This window comes from Bos javanicus, chromosome 19 (assembly GCF_032452875.1).
Source record: "Bos javanicus breed banteng chromosome 19, ARS-OSU_banteng_1.0, whole genome shotgun sequence".
Classification (NCBI taxonomy): domain Eukaryota; kingdom Metazoa; phylum Chordata; class Mammalia; order Artiodactyla; family Bovidae; genus Bos; species Bos javanicus.
In genome coordinates, this window is record NC_083886.1 from 24,704,243 (window position 1) to 24,729,874 (window position 25,632).

The 25,632-nt window shown below is 39.6% G+C and overlaps 1 protein-coding gene across 2 annotated transcripts in view; it reads right to left on the bottom strand.

The window, feature by feature from the left end:
• METTL16 (methyltransferase 16, RNA N6-adenosine) overlaps nucleotides 1-25,632 on the bottom strand; it is a 69,154-nt gene that overhangs the window by 24,196 nt on the left and 19,326 nt on the right. For both annotated transcript variants that reach the window (XM_061390662.1, XM_061390661.1), the window contains exons 3-6: nucleotides 23,983-24,182; nucleotides 17,377-17,517; nucleotides 14,856-14,971; nucleotides 11,790-11,932 (exon numbers count right to left, since the gene is read on the bottom strand). In XM_061390662.1, the coding sequence (XP_061246646.1) occupies nucleotides 11,790-11,932; nucleotides 14,856-14,971; nucleotides 17,377-17,517; nucleotides 23,983-24,182 (600 nt within the window). The remainder of the gene's footprint in view (nucleotides 1-11,789; nucleotides 11,933-14,855; nucleotides 14,972-17,376; nucleotides 17,518-23,982; nucleotides 24,183-25,632) is intronic.

Here is a 25,632-nt window from a genome sequence, read left to right on the forward strand (position 1 = left end):
TTTTAAGGCAGTAGAAATATTATGTATATTATAATGATGAATATACATGTGTCCAAACTCACAGAATATACAACACCCAGGATAAATCCGAATGTAAACAATGGACTCTGGGTGGTAACGAAGTGTCAAGTAGGCTCATCAATTGGAAGTGTGAAGTAGGCTCATCAATTTCAACAAATGTCCCACTCTGGTGAGGGATACTGATTGTGGGGGAGGTATAGGGGCAAGAGTAAATGGGAACTCTCTGTAATTTCCCCTCAATTTTGTTGTACCTTAAACTTCTCTAAGAAATAATCTATGTACACCCGAAATTAACACATTGTAAATCAACTTGAATCCATAAAAAAAAAAACAAAAAAATATATATATATATATATATATATATATAAGTCTAACACAAAAGAGAGGGACAGGAATGACCAACAAGCACATGCAAAGATGCCTAGCATCACTGGTCATCAGGAAAATGCAACTTAAAACTAGAACAAGGTATCACTATAAAACCAATAGAATGGATACATTTTAAAGAAATGGCAACATCAAATGGAGTCCTGCTGGAACTCTCATACATGGCTGGTGAGACTGGGAAACAACACAGCCACTTGAGAACAGCCTGGCAACCTGACTCAGGAATCTAATCCCAGGTATTTACTCAAGATAGAGGAAAACTTAAGTCCACGCAGACTTGTTTGCAAATGTTTATAGTGGTGTTATCCATACTAGCCAAAACCTGAAAAGGGTCCAAATGTCCATCAATTGGTGAGTGGATTAACCAATTCTGGTAGATTCACACAATGGCATACTAAGCAATACAAAGGGAGACACTACGGATACAATACATGTTACATGAAAGCCTGTTTTGCATTGGGTCATTTACAGTAATGAGGAAACAGCCTCAGAAAAAAAGTTTATTGTACTAACAAATCCTACAAGCAGAAATCGCCATGCAGGGTCACATGGGGAAGACACCAGGGTGGTCAGGAAGCAGACGACAGAGTGAGGGGAGTGCTTAGGCCATGGTCGCTAGTGGGGTTTCCTCAGGACGGGCAAGGCAAGGCATGGGGTACAGTTTAGGATCAACTAGTGTGAATAACCGCCAAGGGCTCTGGGCTGTGAAGGGGTCCCCAGGCACCTAGCATCCGGCCCTGGGATGATCAGGCAAAGGAAGATGGCTTCCTGGGCTGAGGGGGCAGATAGAGTAGGGATCTATCTGCCTTGCAGAGCCAAGGCTCACTCAGGCTGGGTCCTTTGCTGTATCTAAGAATTGGTGAGCCCAGGGAGGGGCAATCTCCCCTAGCGAGGGCAGTCAAAACCTAATAATACATAGAAAATTTTAAATATTTACAATACAAAGCAAGACACAAAAATCCAATTATTTAAAAGTCTAGAACAGGCAAAACTACTGTGGTAGAAAAACCAATGATCACTAGAGGTTGGGTAGGGTAGGAAGAGACTGCAAAGGCCACTAGGGAACTTTTTTATGGTGATGGAAATGTTTTATATCTTAACTGTGGTGGTGGTGATATATACATCTGTCAAGATGCATCAAATCATACACTTGAACTGGAGAAAGTAACCATATGCAAGTTATACCTCAATAAAGCTTATTTAAATATACAAACTTAAATATGATCTAGCTTGTATCTTTAGACATTAAGACTAGTAAACAATGCAGTAATGCTCTGCATATTTCTTGCTTTATAACACAGCTTAGTTACATTGCTGCTGCTGCTGCTAAGTCGCTTCAGTCGTGTCCGACTCTGTGCGACCCCACAGACGGCAGCCCACCAGGCTCCCCGTCCCTGGGATTCTCCAGGCAAGAACACTGGAGTGGGTTGCCATTTCCTTCTCCAATGCGTGAAAGTGAAGTCGCTCAGTTGTGTCCAACCCTCAGCGACCCCATGGACTGCAGCCCACCAGGCTCCTCCATCCATGGGATTTTCCAGGCAAGAGTATTGGAGTGGGGTGCCACTGGCTTCTCCATTAGTTACACTAGCAATACATAATCTGTATCCTCCTTTTTTCACCAAGCATCATAATTACTCCCGTGTCATTTGAAGTTCATCCAACTGTACATTATTTTTAGAGAAATTTCAGACTAAGGGGATACACATTCAACATTTACTTGTTTATATGCAAAGCAGCTACTGCTGCTGCTAAGTCGCTTCAGTCGTGTCCGACTCTGTGCAACCCCATAGACAGCAGCCCACCAGGCTCTCCCGTCCCTGGGATTCTCCAGGCAAGAACACTGGAGTGGGTTGCCATTTCCTTCTCCAATGCATGAAAGTGAGAAGTGAAAGTGAAGTCGCTTAGTCGTGTCCGACTCTTCACGACCCCATGGACTGCAGCCTACCAGGCTCCTCTGTCCATGGGATTTTCCAGGCAAGAGTACTGGAGTGGGTTGCCACTGCCTTCTCTGAAAGTAGCTACTATGAAAGTGAATTTTATAGTCACTAAAACTCAAGTGGATTTAAGAGCCTCTAAAATCACATGCCAGGTTAAAACTATAAATTGTCTTTTTTTTTTTTTTATAAGTTGAAAATGGTTCAAGATTGGCAATTTCATATGGTTCACATTACATTAAGTAATATGAATGAAAATCTTAATTATAGAAGCATGACAAATACTATTATACTGCTTTAGAAGTAGTATACATTAACCAGTACTTTATTTGTTTTTATTGTTTATGGGTTCAAGAACAGGTAACAATCCTTATTTTTTTATCATCAATCCTTTTCCAGATTTGAAAACACAAATAAATAGTTGTTCTACCTAAACTACTTTAAACAAACCTGGGTAAATTTACTTAGATCCTAATCTATTTCATTTGGCAGCTTTACAAGGTTTGGAAGAAAAAAAATATGGTCCCTTTAAGAAGACAGTATATAAACGGAGAAATCATTAAGCAGGAATTAAAAGCCTTTGGTAAGTTAGGAGTAAGATGGAGAAATTAAAAGCAATTCGTGCTCACACAGTAACAGTTGATTCACACCTTTCCTTTAAAATTAGCATTCCTGAACAGATTAAAAAATTTTTTTCATTGAATATAGTTGATTTACAATGTCTTAATTTCTGCTGTACAGCAAAGTGACTCAGTTATATACATATATACATTCTTTTTTATACCATTTTCATTGTGGTTTATCCCAGGATATTGAATATAGTTTCCTGTGCTATGTAGTGGTATTTTGTCATTTATCCGCTTTGTAACTGTTGGTATCTACTATCCCGAAACTCGACTCCGTCCCTCCTCCACCCGCCTCCCCCGTGACAACCACCATCCTGTTCTCTGTCTGTCGTCTGTTTCTGTTTGTAAACACGCTCACCTGTGCTGTATTTTAGATTTCACATACAAGTGACAGCATACGGGATTTGTCTTTCTGATTGACTTACTTCACTTAGTTGAAGTACTCTCTAGTTGCATCCATGTCCTTGAGACATGAGATGAGAATCACCAGAAGCCAAGAAAAGTTCAACAACAGAGACAAAAGAAAGATGTTACAAACCTCCTCAGCTGATGAAAGGAAGCAAATATTTAGACAATTAAGGCTCAAAGAACTTCCCTGGGGGCTCAGATGGTAAAGAATCTGCCTGCCAATGCAGGAGACATAGGAGATGCAGGTTCGATCCCTGGGTTGGGAAGATCCCTGGAGAAGGGAATGGGAACCCATTCCAGTATTCTTCCCTGGAGAATTCCATAGACAGAGGAACCCAGCAGGCTATAATCTTGGGGGTCGCAAAGAGTCAGACATGGCTGAGCAACTAACACACTTGACAAGGCTTGTAATATGTCATTGGTACTTAATATAGGCTTGGCAGAGTTTATATTTCTTTTAACCCTTACTGTAACGTAAATGGGGTTCTCAAGGCAAGAATACTGAAGTGGTTTGCCATTCCCTTCTCCAGTGGACCATGCTTTGTCAGAACTCTCTACTATGAATACACTATGAATACAAGAATACACAGAACTATACAAAAAAGATCATAATGACCCACCCAGATAACCACAATGGTGTGATCACTCACCTAGAACCAGACATCCTGGAATGTGAAGTCAAGTGGGCCTTAGAGAGCATCACTACGAACAAAGTTACTGGAGCTGATGGAATTTCAGTTGAGCTATTTCAAATCCTAAAAGATGATGCTGTGAAAGTGCTGCACTCAATATGCCAGCAAATTTGGAAAACTCAGCAGTGGCCACAGGACTGGAAAAGGTCAGTTTTCATCCTAATCCCAAAGGAAGGCAATGCTAAAGAATGCTCAAACTACCGCAAAACTGTACTCATCTTATGCACTACCAAAGTAATGCTCAAAATTCTCCAAGCCAGGCTTCAACAAAACGTGAACTGAGAATTTCCAGATGTTCAAGCTGGATTTAGAAAAGGCAAAGGAACCAGAGATCAAATTGCCAATATCTGTTGAATCATAGAAAAAGCAAGAGAGTTCCAGAAAAAAAAATCTACTTCTGCTTTACTGACTACACCAAAGCTTTTGACTGTGTGGATCACAATAAACTATGGAAAATTCTGAAAGAGATGGGAATACCAGAGCACCTGACCTGCCTCTGAGAAATCCATATGCAGGTCAAGAAGCAACAGTTGGAACTAGATATGGAACAATGGACTGGTTCCAAATCAGGAAAGGAGTACATCAAGGCTGTATATTGCCACCCTGCTTATTTAACTTACATGCAGAGTACATCATGAGAAATGCTGGGCTGGAAGAAGCACAAGCTGGAATCAAGATTGCTGGGAGAAACAGCAATAACCTCAGATATACAGATGACACCACCCTTATGGCAGAAAGTGAAGAGGAACTAAAAAGCCTCTTGATGAAAGTAAAAGAGGAGAGTGAAAAAGTTGGCTTAAAGCTCAACATTCAGAAAATGAAGATCATGGCATCTGGTCCCATCACTTCATGGCAAATAGATGGGGAAACAGTGGAAACAGTGTCAGACTTTATTTTGGGGGCCTCCAAAATCACTGCAGATGGTGATTGCAAGCCATGAAATTAAAAGACGCTTACTCCTTGGAAGGAAAGTTATGACCAACCTAGATAGCATATTAAAAAGCAGAGACATTACTTTGCCAACAAAGGTCCATCTAGTCAAGGCTATGGTTTTTCCAGTGGTCATGTATGGATGTGAGAGTTGGACTATAAGGAAAGCTGAGCGCCGAAGAACTGATGCTTTTGAACTGTGGTGTGGGAGAAGACTCTTGAGAGTCCCTTGGACTGCAAGGAGATCCAACCAGTCCATTCTAAAGGAGATCAGTCCTGGGTGTTCTTTGGAAGGACTGATGCTAAAGCTGAAACTCCAATACTTTGGCCACCTCATGCAAAGAGCTGACTCATTTGAAAAGACCCTGATGCTGGGAGGGATTGGGGGCAGGAGGAGAAGGGGACAACAGAGGATGAGATGGCTGGATGGCATTACCGACTTGATGGACATGAGTTTGAGTAAACTCTGGGAGTTGGTGATGGACAGGAAGGCCTGGAGTGCTGTGATTCATGGGGTCACAGAGTTGGACACAACTGAGCAAATGAACTGAACAGATACGGAGATGACACCACCCTTATGGCAGAAAGCGAAGAACTGAAGAGCCTCTTGATGAAAGTGAAAGAGGAGAGTAAAAAAGTTGGCTTAAAACTCAACATTCAAAAAACGAAGATCATGGCATGTGGTCCTATCAGTAAATGGCAAATACATGGGGAAACAACAGAAACAGTGACAGATTTTATTTTCTTGGCTCCAAAGTCAATGCAGATGGTGACTGCAGCCATGAAATTAAAAGATCCTTGCTCCTTGGAAGAAAAGCTATGACAAACCTAGACAGCATATTAAAAAGCAGAGACATTACTTTGCCAACAAAGGTCCATCTAGTCAAAGCTATGGTTTTTTCAGTAGCCATGTATGGATGTGAGAGTTGGACTATAAAGAAAGCTGAGTGCCGAAGAACTGATGCTTTTGAACTGTGGTGTTGGAGAAGACTTCTTGAGAGTCCCTTGGACTGGAAGGAGATCAAACCAGTCAATCTTGAAGGCAATCAATTCTGAATATTCATTGGAAGGACTGATGCTAAAGCTGAAACTCCAATACTCTGGCCACCTGATGCAAAGAACTGACCCATTAGAAAAGACCTTGATGCTGGGAAAGATTAAAGGCAGGAGGAAAAGAGGACAAGAGAGAATGAGATGGTTGGATGGCATCACTGACTCAATGAACATGAGTTTGAGCAAACTCCAGGAGTTGGCAATAGACAGGGAAGCCTGGCATGATGCAGTCAATGGAGTTACAAAGAGTCAGACACGACTGAGTGAACTGAACTGAACTGAACTGTAACCTAAATACTGTATCATGAATCTTTTTGTTTTTCCTTTCAGGCTGCATGGTGTGGCATGAAGAACATCCCCAACCAGGGATCAAACCTGCACCCCCTGCAGTGACTGGAAGCATGATGTCTTAACCACTGGCCTGCCAGGAAGTCCCTTAGCTTCACTTAAAAAACAAAAAATTATTTATTTGGCTGTGTCAAGTCTTAGTTGCAACACACAGGATCTTTAGTTGTGGCATGCAAACTCTTCCTAAGCTTCACTTTAAAAAAAAATGTCTGCCCATTAGATCCTAACTACTCTCAACAGGCATCTTGTGACAACTAATCAAAATTTAAGTAGAAAAAAAAAAAGGATGATCTAGCTACCCAAGAGACTTTGAACCCATTACACTATTTTAATGATGAAAGTAGCACTCCACTCATTACAGCATTTAGTAATTCTTTTGGGACAGCAGGTTTCAAGAAAAATTATTTTGAAATTATTTCAAACGTACAGGAAATACAAGATTAGTGCAAATAATTCTAGCATACTGTTCATCCCGATTCACTGCACTTTCCCCCACTTGCTTGCTCTGTGTTTTTTCTAAACCATTTGAGGGTTAGCTACAGACATTATCATGCCCCTAACCTTAAATATTTTGGCATGTACATTTTAAAAACAAGGGCATTCTCTCTTATAACCACAGAACAACGATCAAATTGCAAAAACTTAACACTCATACAGTACTATTATCTGGAATATGGTCCACACTCAAATTTCACCAATTATCCCAATAACGTCCTTCATGTTAATTTTCTCCCCTGATGTAAGATCCAATCTAGGATCATGCATTTCATTTACGTGTCAAGTCTCTTTAGTCTCTTTCAATCTGGAACAGTTCTGCAGTCTTTTTTTTTTTTTTTTTACTTTCATGACCTTAATATTTTTGAAAAATTGTCTTACAAAATCTGTCAAGTTTGGTATGTCTAAAATTTCCTTAGTCAGATTCAGGTTAAACATTTGGGGCCGGAAGAACACAGAGATGCCGTGTGTCCTTCCAGGCAACTTGTATCACGAGGTGATCAACTGGTCAAGGTGGTACCCCGCAATCTCTCCACTATAAAGTTACTATATATTTCTTTGTAATTGAGAAATGCTTTGTGATTAGGGAAGTACTTTGAAACTATGAAAAATACCTTCTCTACAAATTCTCCATTGCTGACTCCTCCACGAATCAATTACTATAATGATTGCAAAATGGTGATTTCTCTAACTTGATTATTCTTTCTACATTTATTAGTTGGCATTCTAATGTAATAAAGAGCTTCCCCTTTATCCCTTATGTACTTCATTTGTTTACCTTATTCAATGTGTTACAATCCATTATCATCATTATTCACCCTAACCTTGCACTATACTGTCCCATATGTTGCTTGAGCTGTCTCCATGTTCTTTTAACATTTAATACCATAAAAGGTATTATCCCAACTTACAGATAAGGAAAATGAAGTGGCTTACCCTTTTATAAAGGCAAGTGTGTAGAAAGTTTGCAGTAGAACCAAACAGTCTATCAGTTGGAAAATTAACTAAAAGCTCAGTTATGAAATTTACAGTTGTTCCTTGCAACTACCACTTATAGCACCTTGTAACCACACTGCTGCTGCTGCTAAGTCGCTTCAGTCGTGTCCGACTCTGTGCGACCCCAGAGATGGAAGCCCACCAGGCTCCCCCGTCCCTAGGATTCTCCAGGCAAGAACACTGGAGTGGGTTGCCATCTCCTTCTCCAATGCATGAAAGTGAAAAGTGAAAGGGAAGTCGCTCAGTCGTGTCCAACTCTTAGCGACCCCATGGACTACAGACTACCACGCTCCTCCATCCATGGGATTTTCCAGGCAAGAGTGCTGGAGTGGGGTGCCATTGCCTTCTCCATGTAACTACACTAGCATCCAGTTTTTAAAACCAGAAAAGGAGGCTGGCTCCACATTAGAATAAAGTAACAAAGTACTTTTAATGTTTTCGTTCAATATAGCAGACCATAGCAGTTAAATCTGCTGGATCGCTAAAAAGGACAAGAGTTAAAATTACCCTATTTACTATTCATTATTATTATTTACTACTATTATTATTATAATTACATCAAATATATATTTATTTAATTATATGACTACCCTATAAGGCATGTCTTTCAACACAGCAGACCACAGCAGTTAAATATGCTAGATCGCTAAATAGGACAAGAGTTAAAATTACCCTATTTACTATTCATTATTATTATTTACTATTATTATTATATCAAATATATATTTATTTAATTATATGACTACCCTATAAGGCATGATGTAGCTATCATTATTTCACTTTATCAATGAGAAAACAACTTTTAAAAATCAAAGAACCACATTCCAAAAGGCCCAGATTGTTAAATTTATTACCCAGCACCTGGTGATGATCACCAGATATGTGGATTTTACCCACATCCATGAAGTCCCCACCATCTGGCAGGGGGCAGCAGATGGAAAAGAAAAAGCAAAAATGGGCAGTTAAACCAGCATTAAGTTGGAACTTCGTAACTCTGGTTCCTGGAAAAATCAGAGAATCATTGTCATAAAGGGTGTCAGCTACAGTCAGTAATAAGAGTGGAACCCAGGCCATGAGGCGTTTGATAAAGTCTGCTGATTTATTTAGGTTAGGTGAGTGAGTCTCTAAAAAGGAAAATGCTATTAAGTAAGCTCAAGTCGCAGGCACAAAGAATGAAAGGTAAAGATGACAAGCACTTGTAAATCTTCATCAACGATAAAAAGGCTGTCTAATAATGACAATATGTCAATTATATCTCAACAGTAAAGAAAAGGCTGTGCACTTAGAAGTCTAACTGCAGGCTGGGCTACAGCGGCTGCGTGGGGTGGTGGAAAGGGGATGAGAGCAGAATTAGAAGATCTAGGGCCCAGATTTCTAACCTGTACGACTAAGAGGCTGGATAACCTTCTCTCCCAAGGGCCTCCCAGCTGCAAAATTCCTTCAGATACAAAACTGCAGTTGCTGCCGAGCGTGGCTCAAGTGAGGCACCTGGAGAGCCACCACTGGAGGCCAGTCCAACAAGTACAACTTATTTCACTCCGCAATGTTACACATTTGGCTTAATTTCTGCACTTCTTTCGGAACAAGAAGAGGGTTAAGGAGATGGTGGAGTTTAAATACTTATTTTTAACCTCTCATTTTTTCATAGCTTCAATATATGCAGTTTCCACAGCATTTTAAAATTTGAGAGTTTCATAGTGGTATAAACTTTATGTCAACAATAAAAATATGCAAGAGGGCATGAACTGATACATTTCTTCCTTTTATCTTCCCTCTCAACCTGCCTGAGTCCTAACAGAGCAGACAAGACTGCTGAACCCTTTAAGTGGATTATAACTGGTAACTTTTCCCACATATGACACCAACCTTGAAATGGTCGACTCTTTAGAAACATAATTTGTTGTTTTCAGTCCCTCAGTCATGTCTGACTCTTTGCAACCCCATGGACTGCAGCATGCCAGGCTTCCCTGTCCTTCACCATCTCCCGGAGCTTGCTCAAACTCACGTCCACTGAGTTGGTGATGCTATCTAATCATCTGGCACCAGCAATTTACTCTTCGCAGCAAACATTCACCTTTCATTCAGTCTGAGGGCAGCCACAGAGCCAGGTACAGGCAGACTTGGAATATATTGACCAATTTCTCTCCCTTAGAATGGTATTCCTTTACAACATACTTTTTGTAGTTCAAATGGAACTTCGGGAATAATAGAAATTTACTGATTAAAAGGCTCCTGAAAATGACCTTCCCCATCTTCCTGGGTGACTCCAGCTCCCTCAAAAGCTGAGAGACACTGAACTGGCCACATGGCCCTGTTTGCCTACTGTCATGAGTCTCAGTGCTGTTACTTTCTTCACATTTAATTTACTTACTCACACTCTTCTTAATACTCAGTATAATTTAAGTCTCTTTCTTCCTCACACTCTAAAGTATCGTTAAAGAAACCGATTAAGGTAAAAATACATTAACCTTTGGCTTTAATATTGTGTCAGTTTTCTGAGAGGCAGATCATCCAATAATCCAGTTGTCTTCCATGTTTAAATAAAATCACATTTAACAAATCAGGGTATGTGTTGATTTTGGAATTGGCCTTCTACTAAAATAAACAACTTTAAATGCCTGTAAGTCCAAAAGAAAAAAAAAAGGTTTCCCTAATTAGGAATTCTGAGTATTCACCCAGAAGAATTCAAAGTCAGGTCTTAAGAAATACTTGCACATTCATGTTCCTAGCAACATTATCCACGACAGCCAAAACATGGAAGTAACCCAAGTGCGCATCAACAGATGAATGGATAAACAAAATGCAGTATATACATACAAAGGAATATTAATATTATTCAGCCCTAAAAAGGAAGGAAATTCTGAAACCTGCTATAAGATGGATGCATATCGATGACATACTGCTAAGTAAAAGATGCCAGTCATAAATCATATATGATTCCACTTATATGAGGTACCTAGAACAGTCAAATTCAAAGAGACAGAAAGAAAAGAAGTGGTTGCCAGGGGAACCACTATGGGAAGAGAGAGAATAGGGAGTAGTTGTTAATAGGTACAGAACTTTCTTAGTTTAGTTTTTTAGTTTTACAAAAAGAAAAGAGTTCTGGAGGTTAGCAGCACAACAATATGAATGTACTTAATGCTACTGAACTGTACACTTAAAAAATGGTTACGAAGGCAAATTTTACATGATGTGTATTTTACCACAATTTCAAAAAATTCTTTGTGTCACAAAGCTAAATCCCAGGGCTGAAAGTCCTTTCAGTTTGAACCAGCACATTATCCATCATTTCAACAACACTTGGCAGGGTGAGAAGTCAAGCAAGACAAATAGCTCTCTCTGAGTACCTTACGTTGCTTAATGACAGGTGTGTTGTCCAAAATCATTAGCTTTTAAAAAGGAGCAGCCTTAACTCTCCTCTGGAACTGGTTAGGGATCTCAGTTTCCCTTCATTAAGTTCCTGACAGCTCAATGTCCTCACATCTGTCACTGTTTGGGAGACTGATTCCAAGAACATAAATTGCTTCGAGGACTGGGCAACAAATTTATTCTGGTTCACAGGACAGAGCTGAACCCATCTGTTTTCTAATCAAAAGCCATATTTGAATCAGTTTTGCTCCACCATGGGACCACACTAATGGGAGCAGTACAATCATATGGTATTTTCCTCCTTTCCATCCATGTAGTACACATGATTATGGGAAACACAAATCAATTAGAGGCATGACAGCACCCTCAGAAACAGGGTCTCTGCAGACTGTAGGACCTTCAACCAATTCCATTTTTATCTGTTAATTCTTTGGACCACGGTGATTGATTTCCTCTAAGTGATTTCATTTCCTCTAAGTGACATGGTTTCTTTCTGAATTACACACGGGAAAATATTCTTACCAACTTACCTTAATCTTTTTTTAAGCTGTAAACTGTCATGGATGATCCTTTTAACAAACTCTAATTCACCTCCTTCTGCCATGATCTCTGTGATTCCTCCTGTATTTACAGAACTGGGTGGGGGTCTTCGAGGATTTCGAGAATTTACTCCCTGAACAACAACAACAAAAACTCTGATGAAAAATTTTTATACCTTAAGACCAGGTCTCTGTAACCTAGTTCTAAGTAAGAATGCTTCGACATAATTTCAATTTCCAAGTACCATGCTAGACTTAGGATTTAAAAATCATATAACCACGGCATTTGAAACAACTACATTTGTGTAAATATTCCTTCCCTAAAGGGTTTGATTAAACATACTAACATTGTACTTTTTTATGTACCAATTCTGTCACTTTTTCTTTATGTTTTCTGTCTTGGTATTAAGTGGTAAAAGTAAAAAAAAAAAAAAGCAAAAACTTCCAAGCTGCAAAGGACATTGCCAAGAAAGTACAAAGACAACCCACAGAATGGGAGAGAATATTTGCAAATAACATACCTAATAAGGGGCTTCCCTGATAGCTCACTTGGTAAAGAATCCGCCTGCAATGCAGGAGACCCTGGTTCAATTCCTGGGTCAGGAAGATCTGCTGAAGAAGGTATAGGCTACCGACTCCAGTATTCTTGGGCTTCCCTTGTGGCTCAGGTGGTAAAGAATCTGCCTGCAATGTGAGAGACCTGGATTCGATCCCTGGGTTGGGATGATTCCCTGGAGAAGGGAAAGGCTATACCCACTCCAAGAGACTTGCATACAGAATAAAGAATTCTTAAAACAGTCAGAAGAAAAACAGCCCAATTCAACTGGGCAAAGGATCTGAACAGGCCTTTATCCAAAGAAGATACACAAATGATCAAAAAGTACATGAAAAGATGTTCAACATCATTAGCCATCAGGGATATGCACACTCAAACCACAATGAGCTACCACTCCATTCCTCCTAGGATAGCTGTAACCAAGAAGATAATAACAAGTGTTGACAAAGATGTGGACAAACTGGAAGTCCCGCACACTAGTTATAATAAAAAATGGTGCAGCCACTGTGGAAAACATTCTGGCAGTTCTTTAAACAATTAAACACACAGTGACCAGATGACCTAGTAATTCCGCTCCTAGGTATATACCTAAGAGAAGTGAAAACATGTTCCTGCAAACACTTGTACAAGAATACTTGCAGCAGCTTTGTTCATAATAGCCAAAAAGTGCCTAAAACCCAAATGTCCGTTGATGAACAAATGGATTGATAAAAGGGGTATTTCCATACAATGGAGTATTTATTCGGCAATAGAAAGAAACTAATACACAGTATGATATGGGTGAACCCTGAAAACATACTATGTTCAGTGAAAGAAGTTAGCCACAAAAGACCACAGATTTTATAATTCCATTTTAGTGAAATGTTCAAAATAGCCAACTCCAGAAACAGAAAGTAGACTAGGACTAAGGGGGCTGCAAGAAAACCAAGAGTAACTGTTAATGGATGTGGAGCTTTTTGGGGGGGGGGATGGTGAAAATGTTCCAAAATTAATTGGGTAATGGTTGCACAATTCTGTGAATATACTGCTGCTGCTGCTAAGTCACTTCAGTCATGTCCGACTCTGTGCGACCTCAGAGACGGCAGCCCACCAGGCTCCCCCATCCCTGGGATTCTCCAGGCAAGAACACTGAGTGGGTTGCCATTTCCTTCTCCAATGCATGAAAGTGAAAAGTGAAAGTGAAGTCGCTCAGTCGTGTCCGACTCTTAGTGACCCCATGGACTGCAGCCTACCAGGCTCCTCCGTCCATAGGATTTTCCAGGCAAGAGTACTGGAGTGGGGTGCCATTGCCTTCTCCAGTGAATATACTAAAAATAATAAAATTCTACCCTTTAAATAGGTGAACTGATGGCATGAAAATTACATTTCAGTAAAGCTGATGTAAAAAGATATTTAATTCTGGTGCCAGTAATAGTCTATTTCTTCATCTGGAAGCTCGTTCTACAAGAACATTCACTTTGGAAAATCCAGCTTACACTTATGGCCTGTGTATTTTTACGTGTATATAGAATATCTCAATATTTTTCTTAAAAATGTACTCTAGTGACTATTTTAGTTCTTAAATCTATCTGTATCAAGAGCCAAAATTTAATTTCCTAAATCCTGCTTTACTTCATGCTCCAATCTAGAATGTCTTATTGCTAATAAATTTCTGTCCAGCTCACCCCCAACTCAAATTTGATCCATGTGGAATTTGTTATGAGGTATGTAAATGGTATTTTAGAGCATCTGAGTGATTCTAAAAATAATTTATTCTCTCAAAGTTTTAAGCATACACACCACCCCTTGTTTCCTCTAATATTTCTATTAGCTTTTCTTTAGATGAGGAAAAATTAGGTTAAATCAATAATATTTTATTGATTTTCAACAGCTTAGTTATTTTCAGCCAATGTATGAGCTGTTTTAAGCCAATATATGAGCTGTTTTTAGCCATTTTCATGAGCAAATATATTTTATTTCATAAAATCAATATACTCATTTCAAGTTGGAACACTAAATCAGCCATTCGTTTACTATCAAATGATAGCTGGCTGTAAAAACAGTGATCTTTCCTTAGGTCAAAAAGCCCAATGCAGGAGTAGACTGTAACCTAAGTTGGTCCAATCAGAAGAAATCTAAATGTTCAACGGTTTGAGAAAGAAAAGAGCTCCCTTCTCACCCTCTCCTCCTCCCCATGTATTACTCTGCCACAAGTAAACCAACTTGAGAACAGAACCAACCAAGGGTCAGATCAGAGCCAAAGGGAACTTGAAAAGTCTCAGCCTTGATACTATGATGAACTCCTTGATCAACCTGTTCCTCAAGTTCATGCTATTGCTGGATTTCTCAGATACATAAGCCAATAAACCTTTTTGGAAAGTCAATCTGAATTAGATTTTCCGGTGCTTGATACCAGAAGCATCCTAACTGATACAGCTTCCAAAAGAAATGTTGCTCTTATCTTTGCAAACAAGGAAAACGTAGATAAATATTCAACTACTTTAAAGGAGAAGATATTTTACCTTGGCTTCCAACTGATTGGCAAAAAAGGGAGGGTTGCACATGCAAAAGTCATAGATTATCTCAGATTCTTCTTTAAGAGCATCCATCAGGAGTGTCTTCTGTGGTACTTTAACCACTAGGGGAAAAAAAAGAGAGACTTAACTACTATTAATACTGTGACAGTTTTCAAATATATCCACAAATTCTTCGACACTAGTCCCTTCAAGAGGTGGTGTTTGATTTCCCGCTCCTTGAATGCAGCTTCACTCAATGACTTGCTTTTATTGAGAAGAATATGATAAAAGTAAAAGGGTATCACTTCTGAGGCTAGGTCATAAGAAGCAATATGGCTTCCTCTTTGCCCTATCACTTAAACAACTTGCTCTATGAGAAGCCAGCTGACATGCTCCAAGGATGCTTAAGTAGCCCTGAGGAGAGATCCACATGGCAGTGAACTAAAGCTTCCTGCCTACAGCCATGAAAGTGAGCCATCTTGGAAGCAAATCTCTATCCCCAGGCTTTCAGACTACGACCTCATGAAAGACTCTGAACCAGAACCACCTGGCTGGGCCACACCCAAATTCCTGACCCACATTAATAATGAGATAATAAATGTTTACTGCCTAAACTGCCAGATTTGGGGGTAATTTGTAATACAGGAATGGATAACTAAAAAACTCATTAATAATATATTAGGGGACTTCCTTGGTGGTCTAGTGGCTAAAACTCCACGCTCCCAATGACCATGGGCTCAGGTTCGATCTCTGGTCAGGGAACTAGATACCACATGCTGCAATGAACTGCAACTAAGAGTTCACATGCCATAACAGAAGACCCACATGCCACAAAGATGGAAGATCGGGAAAAAAAAAAAAAAATTGAAGATCCTGTGGGCTGTAGCTAAGACCCAGTGCAGTCAAATAAATAAACATTTACTATATATATTAATATCTCCCCTTATGTTTAACACTAGTAAGAAAAGCCAGTTTCTTAGACAGCCAGTGTAAATTTGCTGCATGACTCAGGGAGCTCAAACTGGGGCTCTGTGACAAACTAGAGGGGTGGGATGGAATAGGAGGGAGGTCCAAGAGAGAGGGGACATGTGTTTACCTATGGCGGACTCATGCTGATCCAACACAATACTGTAAGGCAATTATCCTTCAATTAAAAATAAATAACTTAAAGAAAAGCCTATTTCTTCCAAAGAGAGACATAAAGTCTCTTTAATGCCAAAAAAAAAAAAAAAAAGCACTGCCTTTTATGTAGACAATAAGCACAGAAATAAAAGTAAAAGCTCTACTTGGATACACTGTTTAAGTTAGGGCACCCCATCAGTCTCTTACGGTACTTATATAACTTAAAGGGGCTTCCCCAATGGCTCAGTGGTTAAGAATCTGCCTGCAAAAAAAAAAAAAAAAGAATCTGCCTGCAATACAGCAAACACAGGAGACAAGGGTTCGACCCCTGGGTTGGGAAGATCTCCTGAGTGAGGAAATGGCAACCCACTCCAATATTTTGGTCAGGATAATCCTATGGAGCCTGGTGGGCTATAGTTGGTGGGGTCGCAGAGTCGGAAATGACTGAGAGACTTAGCACAAAGGAAATTTAACTATTTGTAGCACAGTTCCATATACTGAAATAAAAAAGATAGTACAGTTTAATCAACAGTGGGATCTTCTTCCTTTTAAAATCTTGGTGACTAGGTTACTTCATATACAGTTGGTTCTCATTAGCAGTAAAGTCACCACAAACACTGAATTAGTGAATACTGAACCACTGACTCCTAAGAGAAATACAGGGTTAGGTAGCTTCAAGCCTCTGATTACATTTTCATCACCCAATCAATATATATCCTATTTTATGTATCTCTGTTTAAAGACACCTTATTTAATATACATTACTGACTCATCAACATTGAACTCATGGCCAACAGTACTATAATATGTCTGAAGAAAACTTATCTGACACGTGTATTTTCTGTAAGGCACATCACAGCCTTCTTGTACTTAGGAACACTAGTACTCAAGTACTATGTTTAGGGGCCATTAAAAACAGCAAAATCACCAAGAAAAAGCACAGAATTGCAACAACGAAAAAAGTGGTACTAAATAGACCATGAAAAGAACACTTGTTTACAGTGTGAGAGTTGAAAGGAGACAGCAGGGAAAAGAAAAAGAAAGGACAGCAGGGAACACACACACTGGGTGATTCAAATTTTTTCCCATTTTGCACATGTCTGTGAATGACCACAAAAGAGCCACAAGTATTGATTTGGGGGCTAAAAATAGTCACATGTAAGCCAACTTTAGCAAGTAGGCAAATTCACAAACACAGAATCCACAAAGTATGAGGATCGGCTGCGTTCACTCTGTTTCTGAGTTGATTCTGATAACAAAGCAGCAAACCCAATTACAACTGTACCAAATTTTTAAAAATTAACCAAAGGTTGTATGTTAAAGCAAAAGATAATGAGATGTGTTAAATTAGAAAAACAGGTTAACAAACAAAACTTGAAAGGAATATTGATTTTGCAGAGCTAACCTTTAATAAGATCAGACAAGTTATTCTGCTCCACATTCTTCTTTGCATAGTTGAAGCACATATCATCTACTTCTGTTGCAAGGAAATACCAGCCATTTAAGGTTGTTCCAAGTAAAGGATAGATGCAGGATGCCCCAGTACCTAGTGAAATAAGAATTCAAAACACATTGCACACACCTGAGCAGAAGGTGAGAACAATCAGCAAAAACACCATTCTTCTTTTCTTAGAATTCTTATAGCCTTAACAGCTTAAAACAACAAGCTGGTACTGATTATACACACATTGCAGCTACTGGTTTCATGTATGTTAGTCTTACGTCATAGTTAGTTTCACATTTCCTGGAGGAGAGAAACCTTCCTGCACTCATTGTATGCTCATATGTAAAATGAAGTATGGCTGGTGATCAAGAATACAAGACTGACTAACTGAAAACTGCCAAAACAATTTACTTTATAAAAAGTCTTCATTTTAAATATCTCATGAAACTTAATTTTCTTGAAAGAAATCAATGTAATTTGTTAAAACAGCACAGGAATATCTTACATAGATCAACGTACACATCCCATTCTACAGAAACAGGAAAAAATACAGAGAGTATAAGATTTTTATAATATTCAATCACCCAATTTCCCACATATCTATCTGTAAGTTGTTACTTGAAGGAAACCAGAAGTAAAAAGGATTTATTTCTCAGATGTGGAAGCATGGAAAAACATTTGATCCAGGTTCAAAACATCAGTCATAAACTGGTCCCACCACAGTTTCAAGGGAGACCTTCAAAGGCAAATGCTCCTGGCAAATCTCTCTCTGACAATTAGGGTTTGGTCCTAAACTTGCATGTAGAACCTCTAACCATAGATTGGACAAGCATATACTAACCACAAATAATTGCCACTCACTGATTTGGCCAATGAGATCCTAAAGAGTATATTCAAGAGAAGAAAAGCCGGTGTTTTTCTCAGAGGCTCACAGTAGTCAGCCAACTTTCCAGGACCACATTTTGGTGCCAGTCTAGCCTTAGGGAACAACTAGAAGCCAGAGAAATGCCTAACCCAGAGGAAAGCGAGGATCCCCTTACTGCTTCCTTATTAAGTACTCAGAACAGGCTAGTAAAAGACACGACAATGACTGATGGCTAGAACATTTAAGATCTTTTGACAGTCACAGTGATGCTACATTTATTGTCATGTTTACTAACAACATCCTGGCCCTGATGCTACTGGGCAAACATCTCTGGGGGATGTGAGAAGTTGTAAGGGAAGGACTGGTAAAAGGTACTCAAGCCCCTCTCAGAATCCACAATTATGTAGACCCTGCTAGTCATTCTGGAAAGATAGTCACTCAAATAAGGAAATTAAGGAAATTTAAGTAGCACTTCCAGCTCTGTAGGAAAAAAAAACAACTCAGAGCAGATTCCAGGCCCTTGAGTCTCTACACAAGGGCTCCCTTTCTTCGGCTCCCTTTCTTCGTACTTCAACTTCATTTAAAAGCGAAAAGAAAAACGACATCTCCCTTCAGCTGTCCAAAGATAAGGTGCCATCAGGGTAATAAACAAAGGTGAAAGACCTGCCCTCTGCCAAAAAAATCAAGTTTCTCAATTCTTAAGACCAGAAGATTTGCATTCTACATTCTAATCCCCTCAGAAAGCTGAATGATATTTTTAAATAGGTCACGTATGGATGTGAGAGTTGGACTGTGAAGAAGGCTGAGCACCGAAGAATTGATGCCTTTGAACTGTGGTGTTGGAGAAGACTCTTGAGAGTCCCTTGGACTGCAAGGAGACCCAACAAGTCCATTCTGAAGGAGATCAGCCCTGGGATTTCTTTGGAGGGAATGATGCTAAAGCTGAAACTCCAGTACTTTGGCCACCTTGTGCAAAGAGTTGACTCATTAGAAAAGACTCTGATGCTGGGAGGGATTGGGGGCAGGAGGAGAAGGGGATGACAGAGGATGAGATGGCTGGATGGCATCACTGACTCGATGGACATGAGTCTGAGTGAACTCCGGGAGTTGGTCAAGGACAGGGAGGCCTGGCGTGCTGCAATTCATGGGGTTGCGAAGAGTCGGACATGACTGAGCAACTGAACTGAACTGAATAATCCTACAATGATAAATAAAAATGGAAAGTGTATAACCATAGAATTAGAGCAAACTAATGGAGTCTGGGGGAAGAATTTATATAAAACCCTAATTAGAATGAATGTGATTTCAGTGAGAGTGCCCCTTGTGAAGAGCTAAAATCCATTAACCTCCTATATCCCCAAGTGCTATTTTAGAGGGTTTGGGGCATAATTAAAATAAATTAGTACTAAATAGGCTCTCAAGCTTTTTAAGCTTTTTATAACCCATCAGCCAATCTCCTGCGAGGAACATAAAAGAAACTTTTTTTAAACCCCATTATTTTTACCTAGTGCTTAGTTCATATCATGTGTTCAGAATTTTGAATGTCGAAAGAACGATGTATTTATCCATCAACATTCAACAAATCATTTACTGGGCACCTGCTGCTAAGTCGCTTCAGTCACGTCCGACTCTCTGCGACCCCACAGACGGCAGCCCACCAGGCTGCCCCGTCCCTGGGATTCTCCAGGCAACAACACTGGAGTGGGTTGCCATTTCCTTCTCCAACGCATGAAAGTGAAAAGTGAAAATGAAGTCGCTGTGTTGTGCCCGACTGTTAGCAACCCCATGGACTGAAGCCTACCAGCCTCCTCTGTTCATGGGATTTTCCAGGCAAGAGTACTGGAGTGGGGTCCCACTGTGTGCCAAAAACTTTGCTAAGACTTTGAATGTTAAAGTATTAATAACAGATTTGGTACTTTGCAATTGGGTGGCAGAGAAAAACATTAATCAATCAGACAAGTGAATGTGGTTTTTAAAAAATTCCATGAAGGAAAATACACAGTTTTCTTAAGTTCATATTCAAGGAACGTTATCATATCTTATGCTGGAAAGTCAGAGGCTTTCTTACAAAATAAGGCTTGAGTTAACAGTTCAGTTCAGTCGCTCAGTCGTGTCTGACTCTTTGCGACCCCATGAACTGCAGCATGCCAGGTCTCTCTGTCCATCACCAACTCCTGGAGTTTACTCAAACTCATGTCCATTGAGTCAGTGATGCCATCCAACCATCTCATCCTCTGTCGTCCCCTTCTCCTGTCTTCAATCCTTCCCAGCATCAGGGTTTTTTCTAATGAGTCAGTTCTTCGCATCAGGTGGCCAAAGTATTGGAGTTTCAGCTTCAGCATCAGTCCTTCCAGTGAATATTCAGGACTGATTTCCTTCAGGATTGACTGGCTGGATTGCCTTGCAGCCCAGGGGACTCTTGAGAGTCTTCTCCAACACCACAGTTCAAAAGCATCAATTCTTCAGCGCTCAGCTTTCTTTATAGTCCAACTCTCACATCCATACATTACTACTGCAAAAAACATAGCTTTGAATAGACAGATCTTTTTTGGCAAAGTAATGTCTCTCTGCTTTTTAACATGCTGCTAGGTTGGTCATAACTTTCCTTCCAAGGAGTAAGCGTCTTTTAATTTCATGGCTGCAGTCACCACCTGCAGTGATTCTGGAGCCCACTGTTTCCCCAACTATTTGCCATGAAGTGATGGGACCAGATGCCATGACCTTAGTTTTCTGAAATGTTGAGTTTTAAGCCAACTTTTTCACTCTCCTCTTTCACTTTCATCAAGAGGTTCTTTAGTTCTTCTTCCCTTTCTGCCGCAAGGGTGGTGTCATCTGCGTATCTGAGGTTATTGATATTTCTCCCGGCAATGTTGATTCCAGCTTGTGCTTCTTCCAGCCCAGCATTTCTCATGATGTACTCTGCATATAAGTTAAATAAGCAGGGTGACAATATACAACCTTGACGAACTCCTTTCCCGATTTGGGACCCGTCTGTTGTTCCATGTCTAGTTCTAACTGTTGCTTCTTAACATGCATACAGATTTCTCAGAGGCAGGTCAGGTGGTCTGGAATTCCCATCTCTTTCAGAATTTTCCACAGTTTGTTGTGATCCACACAGTCGAAGGCTTTGGCATAGTCAATAAAGCAGAAGTAGATTTTTTTCTGGAACTCTTTTGCTTTTTCTATGATCCAACGGATTTTGGCAATTTGATCTCCGGTTCCTCTGCCCTTTCTAAATCCAGCTTGAACATCTGGAAGTTCATGGTTCACGTACTGCTAAAGCATGGCTTGGAGAATTTTGAGCGTTACTTTGCTAGCGTGTGAGATAAGTGCAATTGTGCAATAGTTTGAACATTCTTTGGCATTGCCTTTCTTTGGGATTAGAATGAAAACTGACCTTTTCCAGTCCAGTGGCCACTGATGAGTTTTCCAAATTTGCTGGCATATTGAGTGCAGCACTTTCACAGCATCATCTTTTAGGATTTGAAATGGCTCAACTGGAATTCTATCACCTCCACTAGCTTTGTTCGTAGTGATGCTTCCTAAGGCCCACTTGACTTTGCATCCCAGGATGTCTGGCTCTAGGTGAACGATCACACCATTGTGATTATCTGGGTCGTGAAGATCTTTTTTGTACAGTTCTTCTGTGTATTCCTGCCACCTCTTCTTAATATCTTCTGCTTCTGTTAGGTCCATACCATTTCTGTCCTTTATTGTGTCCATCTTTGCATGAAATGTTCCCTTGGTAGCACTAATTTTCTCAAAGAGATCTCTAGTCTTTCCCATTCTATTGTTTTCCTCTATTTCTTTGCACTGATCACTGAGGTAGGCTTTCTTATCTCTCCTTGCTATTCTTTGGAACTCTGCATTCAAATGGGTATATCTTTCCTTGTCTCCTTTGCCTTTCTCTTCTCTTCTTTTTACAGCTATTTGTAAGGCCTCCTCAGACAACCATTTTGCCTTTCTGCATTTCTTTTTCTTGGGGATGGTCTTGACAAGTACAAGTATGGGGAAGAGTTCGCAAGTACAGTACAAATGAGAAATAATGAGGTGAAGGTGGGAAAGTCCAGGCAGGGGGAACAACATGTACATAGAATCATAATGTCTGATTAGAAGAACTAAAGACAACTGTAGAAATCCCCCAAAAAAGAAAAAGAATATAAGGCAAGGGTTAGAGAGACCTAGAGGGCAAGAATCAGACAATGAAAATTCTAATAGACCTACTAAAGGTTTTGGGTGTTTATCAGAGAAGCAAGAGAAAGTCATTAAAATGGTAAACATAATAATTAGACACAGGTTTATGCACACTTTCTGGAATGGAAAGGCAACAGAGTAGTTGAGAAGCTATTTTGTAGACAGGGAGACATGATGGTGACTCGGGCTGGGATGGTGGCAACTGAGATGGAGAAAAGTAGATGATTTAAGGAATATTTAAAAAAGGAAAACTATTTTAGGGTAAAAGGTGACAGACACTGTCAGTGAGAATGGAGAGAAGCAAAAATCAAGGATGACAGGGTGGACTGTGAGGGAGCTGCTGAAACAAGGAACAAAGGAAGAGGACCTGGATTAGGAAGGGAGAGTCTGAGTTTGGTCTTGGACATTGCAAAATCTGAGATGTCTTTGATATATCCAAGTTTCCTGTATATTTTGGACCAGAGTTCAAGAAAAGTAATCTGAATTGGAGGAATAAACAATCTGTAGGTTATCTGCATGGAGGTAGAAAATAAAGTCGTAGACATGGACAAAATTGCCTAGAGGTAGAGTGCCAAATAGGAAAAGCGTTAAGACTGAGCTTCAGAAATTCTCAATATTTAATAGCCAGATACAAGAAAGGAAGCCTGAAAAGGGGAGAAGAGTGACTAAAAATGAAAAGGTAAAACCAGAGTCTGGTGTCATGGAAGCTAACGGAGGAGAGTGCATTTAAAAGAGAAAGGAGAGGTAGGTAAATGCTGCTGGAAAGGTCATGTACTATGAGCCCTGAAAATGTCAAACATTTACTATCACCTAGAAACTGTCTCCTATTAAGTATATTTAGAAATAGAGTACAGAGTTTTTAATTCTTCATTCTTTCTATAAAGAATTAATAAAGTCCAACAGATTAACAAATTTTAAACTCTATCAAAATGAAAACACTGGCTATGACTGACATACATTTATAATTGCAAAACACACCCTAGCTTCATTTCCTTCTGTTTCTCTACTTATTTCCCCAAATGAATCAAACAGGACAGTCTTCTCCATTGTAGAAGTTTACAATTAAGTGAACATCTTATAGCCTTTTTCCTTCCTTTTAATTTTGGATTAAATACTCTCTACGAATCTAAGAGATTTCTAAAAGTATTCAGGCCCACATGATCTTTTATTAAATGGCCATCACCACAACATCCCAATATGGGGACTTCTGTGCTAACACCAAATAATTCAGAGTAAAAATAGTGCCCAACAGATGCAGATGTAAACATAGTGATCTGAAAAGCTAAGAAAACAGGACTCTCTTACCCCCTTGCGCCATTTGGGGTTGACAATCCCTTCTCAGAGAGACTGACAGCAGAAAAGCCCAGGTGTACCCACAAAGAACAATGATATCTGTAGCCAGTTTCTTTTACACAATAAATACCCAGGAGTTTTCAAAGAACTTGCAAAGACTTCGCAAAATTTATGAAACTTAACACTTCGCCAAGGAAGAATTTTAAGCCATGTACCTATGTCAATTCCTCTTCGGAGGGTACTTTTGTCAGAGTTCTGATGACCGATAAGATCTTCTACCCAGTGAATATAGTTGAGTCTCAAGGGAACTGTAGGAATCAGTCTCTCCAGCGGAATATCGATAGAAAGTCCAAAATCTTCCCTTAGCAGAGTACAAGTCAGAGCTCTGACTGCTTCAGGGTCTTTAAAATTAAGACTGAAAGGTGGAGAAAAAGAAGTAAAACTGATTAGTAAGATGCGCTATGTTGCAAAAGCTCTATGGCAACCGGGCAGTACCAAACACCCATTTGAATTTCCTAGGAGATCACGCAGAAATAGTTATGCAGGAGCATTCAGGGCAGTGGCAAACACACATGGGCGTGAAACAGTCACAGTATATGAGAGGCAGCATAAATTTCCTCCAAAAATACTGCATCCTCATACATGAAGCATACAGGACCAGAGTACCTCAGTTCTAGTTCCTGCCAAGTTGTCTCCTTACTTAAGTTATGTAACTTTGGACAAGTTATTTAGCCTCTATGAGGCCATTTTCTCCACTGTAAAATGGGGATAATAATACCTACACGTAGAGCTGCTGTGATAATCTGTGAAAAGTACTAGCATAATGCCTACATGCTGGCTATTTTTACTATCACCAATTAACATGATTTGATAGTAGCATTCTTGGAAAATCATACTTAAAAGTGGAAAGAAACCAGTATAAGATGTTTAATAATGAAAACAGGTTAACATATTTAAATACAATAAATATTACAAATATTAAATTTTAAATGTGACTAATTTTAGCAGGCTTCCTGAGTAGTAATTTACATACTATAAATTTACCTATAAAGACACAATCGTTTCTTGTGTATTCACGGAGTCATGCAACCATCACCACAATCCAATCCCATCACCCTCAAAAAAACCCTGTACCCATTTGCAAGTCATTCCTCATTTCTGCCCTCAGCTCTGGGCAACCACTAATGTAACTGTCTCCAGAGATTTGCCTTTTGTGAACATTTCACACAAATGAATCAGAAACATGTGGTCTTTACACCTGGATTCTTTCACTTTGCACAATATTTGTGAGGTTTATCCATGGTGTAGCATGTATCAGTACTTCATTTCTTTTTATGGCCAAATAATACTCCATTGTATGGACGACCACATTGCAGTTTACGTACTGGATGAATAACTACATTGGCATTTTGTTTACCCACTTACCACTTGATGGCCATTTGGACTGTTTCTATTTTTTGGCTGTCATGAACAATGCCGCTAATAAACATCCACATACAAGCCTTCACACAGATGGGTTATTATTTCTCTTGAGTAGATATGGAGGAATATGTCATATGACATATTTACATTTAACTTAAGAACTGGTGTCAATGTAACTATTTTGAGAGGCAGGAAAAGTGTTAGATGAAGAAGTAACTTTGCAGCAACAAAATGCTGGAACAAAATCAGGAGGATAAATAACTTCAAAAGTGATTGACTTTACATTAGGTGGGGATTTATGATCTTTTAAAGACAAGTTTCCATAAAACAGCAGGAGTGGAAGTTTGCTGCATAAATATATGCTAGCAGTAAAAAGTCTCATTAAAATATGTTAAGCCTATTTAACGGGATATTAATGAGGTCTACTCCTAGGCATCAGAGGT